Source organism: Ictalurus punctatus, chromosome 21, assembly GCF_001660625.3.
Source record: "Ictalurus punctatus breed USDA103 chromosome 21, Coco_2.0, whole genome shotgun sequence".
Classification (NCBI taxonomy): domain Eukaryota; kingdom Metazoa; phylum Chordata; class Actinopteri; order Siluriformes; family Ictaluridae; genus Ictalurus; species Ictalurus punctatus.
Genome location: NC_030436.2, coordinates 20567865 through 20580000, shown reverse-complemented (window position 1 = coordinate 20580000; position 12136 = coordinate 20567865). Strand labels below are relative to the sequence as shown.

The 12136-nt window shown below is 41.9% G+C and overlaps 1 protein-coding gene across 1 annotated transcript in view; it reads left to right on the top strand.

Annotated features, from left to right (window-relative positions):
* LOC108281041 (plexin-A2) overlaps positions 1 to 11116 on the top strand; it is a gene marked incomplete at its 5' end in the record, with an annotated part of 23954 nt that extends 12838 nt beyond the window's left edge. Inside the window, 7 exon segments of the mRNA XM_053674105.1 lie at positions 504 to 607; positions 1323 to 1419; positions 5394 to 5590; positions 5676 to 5845; positions 6043 to 6255; positions 6777 to 6927; positions 8653 to 11116. Of these exon segments, the coding sequence (XP_053530080.1) occupies positions 504 to 607; positions 1323 to 1419; positions 5394 to 5590; positions 5676 to 5845; positions 6043 to 6255; positions 6777 to 6927; positions 8653 to 8748 (1028 nt within the window).
* Positions 11117 to 12136: the final 1020 nt, after the last annotated feature.

The following is a 12136-nucleotide window of genomic DNA, read 5'->3' as shown; positions in this document are numbered from 1 at the left end:
AACTAGGAATGAGGCACAATTAAAAGTTAAAGGACTCGGGACCAGGCTTGAAGTGGAACAGGGCCGTGAGTCATTCGGGTTACGTGGTGGGGAAGAGAACTTCGTCTCGGGGTCGCGACCGGCGAGGAGCGGCTGGTTTTATCCCGAGCGGTTGGGAGATGATGGATTATTGATGGCGGTGAAGGACAAACCCGCTTCAATTATTTAAAGTGGAAGTGATTGTTATGGGATTGAGATGAATTTTGCATGCACACACACACTCCTCTCTCACTCTGTGTGTGTGTGTGTGTGTGTGTGTGTGTGTGGCTGTCAGAGTGGATCAGAGTAGGTCAGGCATCCTGGAGTATGAGTGTTTTATAATCTAGATCACAGAGCATGTGTGTGTCTGTGTGTCTCCTTGAATTTTAGGTTAGTCACATGATGACAGCTGAGAGCACTAAAAGCGTGTGTGTGTGTGTGTGTGTGTGTGTGTGTGTGTGTGTGTGTGTGTGTGTGTGTTACAGAATGGCGTCAGGGCCGCACAGCGCGCGTGGTCCTGCAGGACGAGGACATCACCACTAAAATTGAAAACGACTGGAAGAGACTCAACACACTCGTTCACTATCAGGTCATCTTCACTCGCCGATGCTAACGCCATTAAAGACTAATCAACAATAACTCCATAATATCTCAATCAAGTGAGCTCATTAGAATATCAGGCCACGCCCATTAGAGCAGTCAAAAATGGGTCTAATCCGAACGTTTATTTATTTACTTTTAATCACATGTACACTCGTTTTTTTATTCGTTCAGACATCGCTACAGGTCTAATATTAAACTCAGGTCTAATATGAAGCTCAGGTCTAATATTAAACTCAGGTCTAATATGAAGCTCAGGTCTAATATTAAACTCAGGTCTAATATTAAACTCAGGTCTAATATGAAGCTCAGGTCTAATATTAAACTCAGGTCTAATATTAAACTCAGGTCTAATATGAAGCTCAGGTCTAATATTAAACTCAGGTCTAATATGAAGCTCAGGTCTAATATTAAACTCAGGTCTAATATGAAGCTCAGGTCTAATATTAAGCTCAGGTCTAATATTAAACTCAGGTCTAATATGAAGCTCAGGTCTAATATGAAGCTCAGGTCTAATATGAAGCTCAGGTCTGGTTATCATAGGAAAGGTTTGCAGATGTTTTACGTTCGAGTTAACATTATTGGCTTTGGATGACGTTAAACCTTATAAACAGAGTATTCGGTGAGAGTTTGGTTACAACATTCACCCTGAACCTTCATCAGTTTATAGAAGTGTGTGTGTGTGTGTGTGTGTGTGTGGGTAGGTGTCTGATCGCTGTGTGATGGCTCTGGTACCTAAGCAGATGTCCTCCTACAACATCTCGACATCGGCCAGCTTCCCGCAGAGCTTCAGCCGATACGGTGAGTCTGTGATTCTGCTCTGGTCCTGCAGGAGAAACACGCTGTTAAACCACGCGATTAACCAATTCAGCCTCAATTAATCATCACGGTGCCTTGAAGCATCATTTCTTTCTGTTTAATCTCTCTCCATCACACAAGGATAAATAAACCGTCAGGAATCCCCCCATCTCTCCTGTACTGCGCGTCTTTTTAACAAGATTGAATAAAAACTTGAAATAAATCGTGATGTGAACACGAGTGAACACGAGCTCCCCAGAGCTCCCGTGTGTGTTAGACTGGCGCTTTTTGATGACATCATCACGTGACGCCTCTTCAGAACGGAACACGAGCTGATGTCAACGCACGACGGTTTACACCGCCTTTTATTACACTACTCTTCATAAAGTTGTTAAATGTTTTTTGGGGGTGCAATCCTTATTATTATTATTATTATTATTATTATTATTATTATTATTAATTTTATTAATGATTAATGAAATGTTATACACATTTTAATTTATTACCATTATATAATTTCCTGCATTTGTTCCATGCATGTAATGATAACAATTGTACTTGCGTCTTTTTGAGTTAAAACCATTCTCTCTCTCTCTCTCTCTCTCACACACACTCTCACACACACACACACTCTTTAACCCTGCTCGAAGATGGTGTGTAATAACCCCGTGTCAGCGTGCCGAGGGTCATAGATGAGTGAAGCTCGATCTTCACACCCACAGAGGAACAAACACAGAACACAGCTCATTAAAAGTAGCGTTACAACTGCCTTAGAGCTAAAACCACTGAACGTCCTGTACCATATTTCAGCCTCTCTCTCTCTCACACACACACACACACACACACACACACACACACACACACACACACACCAACATCCTGAAATACCCCAGGCTAAAATATACTACACATTTAACTGATTATCTGCAGCACAAATCCCACCGTGCTGTTTAAATAAAAATAAAAAGTCCGGGCCGTATCCATGGCGAGGGCCGTAACCACAGATCCGGCGAATAGACAGCGGTCAAATACCAGAATAACACTGGGAATGTGGAGTGTGCACACACACACACACACACACACACACACACACACACACACACACACACACACACACACACACACACACACACACACACACACACACACACACACACACACACACACACACACACACAGAGGAACAAACCAGTGACAAGATACAGGATGGAGCCTGATGTAGTTCCCATGTGTTACATTAATGAAGTGTGTGAAATGAATGCAGTGTGAATTCAGGAGCGTTACAGATGCGGAGAAGTCATTAGTCTGTTGTTTATTCCTCAGCGCAGTGTAATCTGATCTGTAAGTGGAACATTCCATTCTGCACCGTCACCGACTCAACAGCGTTTCCAAACAATATTGTTCTAGTGCATTTTGAATGCTTCAAACTTGTACGTGCACATGAACTGTAGAATTTATTGACACACTTCAGTTCTGAAGTACAGAGGCGAGCTACCGGATCGAATAAAACCATGACGCGAGAGGAACCCACGAAGGCCGATCACAGCATCCCGCCATCGTGTAGAAAACGTCTGTCTGTAGCATCACAGTAAATCAGATGAGCCTTTTCCACTGTCTCACCTAATCCAGAACCTTCCCCGATTTAATCCAGAACCATCCCCGATTTAATCCAGAACCATCCCAAGGTTTAATCCAGAATCATCCCACGCTTTAATCCGGAGCCATCCATATCCATCAAGGCCTGTAGTGTAGAGCTGAAAGGGTTAATACGAATGTTAATGCGTCTGTTTCATGGTCGTAAACCCACCAGAACTCATTTCAGCGTTGTATTTACGTGCTGTGTGGAAGGACAGGAATCTGAAATGAAGCTTGTGGGTCTCGGGGAAAAGTTCAGTGCAGAGCAGCTCTTTTGTTAGTTATGATATAAGTGTGTGTGAGTTAATGAGTGTGAAAGTGTGCCGTGACCTTGTAGTGTGAACGAGAAGTTTCTGCTGAACGACCTCGTGTGATGAGCCGCTCGGTGCGGAGGGGGTGAGAGTTCAACCTGTCTAATCTGCTGATGGAAGCAGAGGCTAATTACGGTGTGAACTGCTGTGGGTATGTGTGTGTGTGTGTGTGTGTGTGTGCGTGTGTGTGTGTGTGAGTGTGCGAGTGTACTACATGTCCTGCTGTGTGTATCATTAACCTCTTCATCTCTGCTGGCACACAGCCTGAGGATGAGACATGCCGAGCCTCACACTTTCTACATACAACACAGAAAGTACAAACTGATACTAGATAAATAAATAAATAATTACTGAAATGTTATAAAAGAAATGCTGTGAATATCAAAGCCTTTTTAACCTTTGGTCACTTTTTAAAACCCTTTTAGACCAAATACTAGGAAAAAAGTCTGCAAAGGCTTTGTGTATATATATCTCTATTTCCATCTGCCTGTCTATCTACCTGTCTGTCTACCTGTTTATCTGCCTGTCTATCTACCTGTTTATCTTTCTGTCTATCTACCTGTCTGTCTACCTGTTTATCTGCCTGTTTATCTACCTGTCTGTCTACCTGTCTATCTACCTGTCTATCTACCTGTTTATCTTTCTGTCTATCTACCTGTCTGTCTACCTGTTTATCTGCCTGTTTATCTACCTGTCTGTCTACCTGTTTATCTGCCTGTCTATCTACCTGTTTATCTTTCTGTCTATCTACCTGTCTGTCTACCTGTTTATCTGCCTGTTTATCTACCTGTCTGTCTACCTGTCTGTCTACCTGTTTATCTATCTGTCTATCTACCTGTCTGTCTACCTGTTTATCTGCCTGTCTATCTACCTGTTTATCTTTCTGTCTATCTACCTGTCTGTCTACCTGTTTATCTGCCTGTTTATCTATCTGTCTATCTACCTGTCTGTCTACCTGTTTATCTTTCTGTCTATCTACCTGTTTATCTTTCTGTCTATCTACCTGTCTGTCTACCTGTTTATCTGCCTGTTTATCTACCTGTCTGTCTACCTGTCTGTCTACCTGTTTATCTATCTGTCTATCTACCTGTCTGTCTACCTGTTTATCTGCCTGTCTATCTACCTGTTTATCTTTCTGTCTATCTACCTGTCTGTCTACCTGTTTATCTGCCTGTTTATCTATCTGTCTATCTACCTGTCTGTCTACCTGTTTATCTATCTGTCTATCTACCTGTCTGTCTACCTGTCTATCTACCTGTCTGTCTACCTGTTTATCTGCCTGTCTATCTACCTGTCTGTCTACCTGTCTGTCTACCTGTTTATCTGCCTGTCTATCTACCTGTTTATCTTTCTGTCTATCTACCTGTCTGTCTACCTGTTTATCTGCCTGTCTATCTACCTGTTTATCTTTCTGTCTATCTACCTGTCTGTCTACCTGTTTATCTGCCTGTCTATCTACCTGTATATCTTTCTGTCTATCTACCTGTCTGTCTACCTGTTTATCTGCCTGTTTATCTATCTGTCTATCTACCTGTCTGTCTACCTGTCTATCTACCTGTCTGTCTACCTGTTTATCTGCCTGTCTATCTGTCTATCTGCCTGTCTATCTGTTTATCTACCTGTCTGTCTATCTGTTTATCTATCTGTCTATCTACCTGTCTACCTATCTGTCTGTCTGTTTATCTATCTGTCTATCTACCTGTCTACCTATCTGTCTGTCTGTTTATCTATCTGTCTATCTACCTGTCTACCTATCTGTCTATCTGTTTATCTATCTATTTATCTATCTGATTATCTATTTGTTTATCTATTTGTTTATCTATTTGTTTATCTATTTGTTTATCTCTATGTCACTGGTATGTTTTTATTGAATATTTACTCAGTTGTTTTACACTCACACTGACAAAGGGCCGCACTTCAATATTTTATTAAAGTTGTGTGTAAACGTTTGTGTAAGCCAAACCGAACACAATTCTCTCTCTCTCTCTCTCTCTCTCTCTCTCTCTCTCTCTCTCTCCCTCTCTCCCTCAGATGCAGTCCTTCGCTCCGTGTCCGCGGGCAGTCCGGACTTCTCACACTCCCTGGTGCCGATGATCACGCCAGATATGGAGAGCAGCGTTAAAGTTTGGCATCTGGTCAAAAACCACGACCACGGAGACCAAAAAGAAGCTGATCGCGGCAGCAAGATGGTGTCCGAGATCTACCTGACCCGCCTTCTGGCCACCAAGGTCAAACACACACACACACACACACACACACACACACACACACAGTAGTGATTCCTAATGACCAGTTGTGTCCGTGTTCCTGCAGGGGACGTTGCAGAAGTTTGTGGACGATCTCTTCGAGACGCTCTTCAGCACGGCGAATCGGGGCAGCGCGCTCCCGCTCGCCATCAAATACATGTTCGACTTCCTGGATGAGCAGGCGGACAAACACGGCATCCACGACCCCGACGTCCGACACACGTGGAAGAGCAACTGGTGAGACACGACAAGACGCAAAAAAAACAATACTTATACTAGACGCTTAGATTTCATAATGCTGAGGCATGCAGGAGATTATGATGAGGACTGGAAGGTTCCAATCATCAGTAACTCGAGTGAGGATCAAGCCAGTTCCTTAAAATGAAACATTGTTCTTGTTATTTGTCGATTGACTTTGAACTCTTCTCACGCAGTCTTCCTCTGCGCTTCTGGGTGAACGTGATCAAAAACCCTCAGTTCGTGTTCGACATCCACAAGAGCAGCATTACAGACGCGTGTCTATCCGTAGTGGCTCAGACCTTCATGGACTCGTGCTCGACCTCGGAACATCGACTTGGCAAGGACTCGCCCTCGAACAAGCTCCTCTATGCTAAAGACATCCCGCACTATAAGAGCTGGGTGGAGCGGTAAGAGACACGACCGACAGATTCAATCTAAAATTGTTAACGCTGTACGCCGTGATGGTCACGTGACTGAAGGAGTCCCAATCAGCAGTTCTTACTTAGAACAAACCTGAGGCAGGTGTGAATAGGGAAGACAGAACTAGCCAATCAGGAGGAGAGGAAGGATAACCTCTGGCTGTGTTCTGTTCTGATCATGACGATACCCTACGAATACCATGTCCTTCTGGACAGAATGAGAGTGCACTTCACATAATTTGTAGCCTAGCTAATGTTAGCTGCACTCAACATTTCATCAGGACGACCGAGTGACTTGTAGCGAGAGGTTCCGCAACGTAATCGTGTCTTGTATTTAAACTTTCCTCTGCGGACCGTTCCTTCTGATGAATGACAGCACAAAGAATCTCGAGAGTAGTTCCTACCATGTTCTCAATTCAAGCAAAAGCATTTCTTGTATTAGAATTCCTCACTGTGCATCTCTGTGGGCTTTGGAACCGAGCTCAGGTGTGTTTCTGTCTCGTTTACAGGTACTATGCCGATATAAGCCGTCTGCCGTCCATCAGCGATCAGGACATGAACGCGTATTTGGCCGAGCAAGCGCGTCTTCATTCGCACGAGTTTAACGCGCTCAGTGCCCTGCACGAGATCTACGCCTACGTCAGGAAGTACAGCCAGGAGGTACGGTACACTTCAGATCTGCTTACACTTACTGTCACGTCTCTTGTGCTTCATGCTGTTTGTACCTGCTGCAAGACCTGGATATTAAGAAGAAAGTAAAGAGTAACAATTTGGAGTTTATTAATCCAGAAACTTCCCACCATTTAATACGGAGCCATCCCATGCTTTAATACGGAGCCATCCATATCCATCAAGGCCTGTAATGTAGAGCTGAAAGTTTTAATACGAATGTTAATGCGTCTGTTTCGTGGTCCTAAACCCACCAGAACTCATTTCAGCGTTTTATTTACGTGCTCCAGTTAATACATAGACTCTTTATTTAAATAAATAAATAAATAAATAAATAAATAAATAAATAAATAAAAAGGTTATTTAAGGATTCATTTGATAATTAAGGGTTCTTTCTGATAGGAAAAAAAAAACTGTTGTAGGGTTCTAGATGGAACCTTCATGGGACAACTGCAGAACTCGTAGGAAAAGGAGACGATATCAGATCATTTGGATTGTGAACACACAGAAATGCAGAACCGGCTCCTGTCCTTAAAACGTCCTCATCTCACGGCTCGGTGGTAAATGAGCTCCCAGGAGATCTAACTTGCCTTGATCTTTACCCAACATTAAGTCCTTTCACTTTACACTGACAAAAACTCTGGCGCAGTTCATGGACACACTGAGAAAAAAAACAGAAAAGTCACCAGTTATTCAGACGTTGTGCTGCAGACTGGGAAGGAAAGACCAGCGTGAAGAGAGAAATCAAGTCTGTACTGTAGGTTTGCTGGGAATCGATTATTATTATTATTTAAAACCGAGACGCTTTTAGGAACCCGGATGTAGTTCTGGGCCTGAGATTAAACCCACAGTCTGGCTGGATGTCAGAAAGTTCCAGCTGTCTCAACATGTCTGGATTTGGGAGCTGCACTGGAGAACTGCGTGATGTACGGTCCGTATTTATCCGATTAGTTACGTGTTGTAGATGTGAAGATGGGAGACTCTGGTACTGTGTTTCTGAAACTCATTCTCCTTCCCAAACCCCTGCTTACATTTCATATATATCAGCATTACGGGCTGGAAATTTGCCGTTATGGTATCATTATGGTTGTGTCGGAAAGATCGTATTTACGAGTCGAACGCAGACGAACGCCACCACAAAGTTGTAATTACGAGCGGGGGAAACTCCGGATTTTCTTTGCGCTCAGAGTGTCCGAGTCTGGGGGGCGTGTCTGTAAGAAAACGCGGTGGAATCAACCGACGTAACGTCTGTAGTTGACGGTAAATTTGTTGAAATCGGATGTTTACTCAACTCAGACGCTGATTTCAGTTATTAAAGTGTTTGGTAAATGCAGTAAGTTAATATCAGGCTTAACTTTTTTTTTTACAATAAAACAAGCTAATTTCCTGCACAAGATACGACAGCATCGTTACATATTAAATCGTAATTGTACAACGAAGTTTATACCGGCTTCATAAATTTATTAAAAACATAAAAAAGCTAAACACACCTGATCTTTGTTCTTCATTTTATAGAAATAGACTTAAAAAGCCTCGCTGTACACCGCCATCTTGCTCCAGAGGGACTTATACACACCTGACATCGTAAATACAAACTTCCCAGGAGGACTAACACACTGTTAGTGTGAAACTCGGGATTTGCTCTGTGAGGATATGGGGGCGATGTAATTTATGTCTCATTATTGTCCTCTCCTGCCCTCTTGTGGCTGTGTGCAGATAGTGCAGTCTCTGAAGCAGGACCCGTTGGCCCAGAAACAAAGACTCGCCTACAAACTGGAGCAGCTCATTGCTGACATGGATCATGAGAGCTGATCTGAGATCCCCGACCCTACCCCACCCCACCCCACCTCCCCCCCAAAAAATGGACAAAAATCATCAACTGATCAACTGAGAATGAACTGAAGTGAGATTACAAGTCGGACGAGTCACGGTGACGAGTGGTTAACCTTCCAGCTTGATTTCGAAGGCTTCAGTGCGTCACGGTATCCTCTCACGTCCTCACTTTTTTAAAAAGAGACATTAAATACCATGAAACTAAATCTCGACCTAGCTTTTTGTGCTAGCATTTACCACAGCAGCGTAACTGTAATAAAACTAACGGTGTAAATATTTTAGATTTCCTCATCGCAGCTACGTGACTCCAGCCTACAGAACACAGAGGCTCTCCTGAGGAAAAGACAGATAGATGTTATTAGATAAACAGCGCCATCTACTGCATGAAGTGAGAAGTTCTGCACCAGTTCTCAACTTTGAGCTAGAAAACAAATACAAAAAAATACAAAATTTTTTTTTTTTAAATTTAAAAAATGATAGCCTCATTAAAATTTCAGACTTATTACATTCTTACACTTTCATATACACGTTTGCTAATAAAGGGGGGTGCGGAGGTTTTGGGTTTTACTTTATGCATGAGAGAAATATGCTTGTTATTTATTACTCCAAGCTCATAAACATTTTTATTAGCTTTGATGTGACTCGTGTCTGTAGCGGATGTAAAACTGGAGCGCTGAAGAGAAATGACTTTCACAGTGGACCGATTTTAATTACACCGGTAAAAAAGCTCTGTGTACTGTACGTGGACCAAGAATTTAGCTAGGGCCGAACGTCATGTCTTTCCAAATAAAATGCAGGTTTGTGTGTATGAAAGTGGGTGTTGTTTACAGAATGTGCGTCCACCGTGACATGTCCTTTCTCAAGAGGGTTTTGTGCGATTACTACTTATATTAATATAGGTCGTCTCTTATACTTGAAAGAAGCGAACGTTAGCGTCGTTTGTTTTCCGTCACTGTACTGATGAGCTTCCAGAGTCTTTCTGTACACACGTTCCCTTTCTTACACGCGTGACGGTCACGTGTCCGTGCTGGTTGATGACGTGTTCCAGATACAGGGATTTTGCAACAAACCTGATTTGTACGATGTCAAATTGGAGCTGTATAAAAAACTTCAGTGTGATATTTTAGTCTATCGATCATGATTCTGAAGTTCACAGGTTTGGCTCCTGACCTCGTCAATAATTCAGATGATTATCTTTTTTGTGTGTTTAACCCTAAACATTTCATTGTGCTCCCTCGTGTTTCTGCAGGTTATAATTTATTCCTTATTCTCGTCTGGTTTAATGTCTTGTCCGTGTGTTTCTTCATGGCGGTGAGTAAAACCAGTATCGTCAGTTCACGGTGTAACACACAACCCTGTTTTACGACTTTAGTAAAAATGTGACTGTATTTTATTCATTTATTTCATGTTTTTTTTTTTTTTTACAGCTCGATTTATTGTGTATTCAAACTGTAAATAGTAAACATTCCTATTTTGCAATTATCCCCCACACTTTTTTTTAAACAGTTGTAACAAATTAAATAAAATCAACTAATCAAAGCGTCAGTATATGTTAATCTCTGATGTTACCATTGGTGTTACTTGCCAGTCATTTACCGAGCAGTTAATTAATACCCAGCAATTGTTAGAAACTCTATATAATCTAATAGTGATCTAAAAGTTATTAACAAAAGTTTGATGGAGTTTCTTTAGTGTGGAAACATTGTGCAGCTCATAGACCCGAATGAAGGGGACAGGTAAAGGGTAAAACTCCAGGAGCCAGAGAGATGAAAAGAGCTGAAGCTACAGAGGTTCGTCCATACTTTACATACCAAGAGCTGTCCACTTGCATGTAATGTTTTGTGAAACTGTTCATGCAGGCTCTGATGGTGACTCAGACGGTGGATGATGGGAAGCTGAATCCTGTGAAGCAGTGAAATGTAGAAAATTCATGCATGTTTGTCCAATGCCACTGTAATAAGATCTGGTTTGTTTGTGTGTGAGTTCAGCTTTATTAATATTATACTGAATTCAGTGTTGATTGTACAGAAGTGATCACAGTTTGCGAACCACGATATTGTTAAACAGTTAAGAGGTCTGCCTTCTCATAAACCAGTACACGCAAAACATTCAGGGTTTTTATTTTTATTTCTTATAACTTTTATTTTTATTTCTTATAACTTCACACCCCGCCTTCACTTCATCGAGCGACTGTCACTTGAAGTTTTTATTTATTCTGTGGACGGTTGGAGAAGGAATGGAAGAACGAACTGTAGTAGTCACAATGCATATCGTCTCCTGTATAATTAATAATCACAGGGTTTCAGATGTATCTTAATACTGTAATAAATCCCACATAGATTGCTAAGGGTGTAGTGAGCGTGTTCTTTCAAGATGTTTTATTTATTTATTTTTTAAAGGTCCCATAAAGTTATATGTACAAGACAGGTCCAAGCTCAGCAGCATCTCCAATCAGTCTTTAACACTTGGCAATTTCCTGATTAAGTCTGTTAGAGTGAACGTTCTGAACCGAATCCTGTTGTGTCCGATGTCTCTTTTAATGCTGCTCAGTTTATAATGTCAAATTTAATTTGTCGGAACGATCCGATTCCCAAAAGCGTGTCCTCTCTCTCTGTTCCAAACCGAGGGCAGAGATTTACTGAGCCTTCTGATAATCACCTCCTGCTGTTCACAAGAAAGATTTGTCCCTGGTATTAAAAGTGGCATCCAGATGAAAGTCCGACCGTAAATATCACAATCAACTCTCCTTCCTGTTTAAGACTGGGATTGTACTGAGGACGATACTGAACGCTAACGAGGAGGCATTAAACGTCCAGCAGTTGGTGTTTTGATTTCAACAAAGGACGTTTCATTGATACAAACAGCTGATAAATAAAGCCCAAAGCCTAAAAGACCGAGGCATTATGAGCAGGAACACATCCGCTGGCTATCTTTAGCTCATTCTCACAGCGCACTCGGAGGCGATGATACGAAAACAACTTTACGGCCAAGCTAGATGAACTTTCTTGGTATTCTTGTCTACGGCTCCTGCCAAAATCAGATTCAGTTGCACACGATGTCCGACTGTTGCGCTGGTGTACGTTCAGTACTGACTTTATCAGTTGACGTGCTGTATGTACCGTCATTACAGTAAAGACTTCAATCAGTTCCTCATTAGCTTTCTCACAGCGAGAAAGCGACAGGATTAATATCATGCTGTGTTCACTGTATTAAACGCATTAGTCACCGACGCACTGTACATTTCATCATGCAGGATTAATAAAGTATTTATATAACCAGTTTATTTGGAAATCAGTAAATTGGAGAAGAGAAAATTCTCAAAATACAAACAACAACAACAACATTTGGGAAGTGTATATAAAAGAAG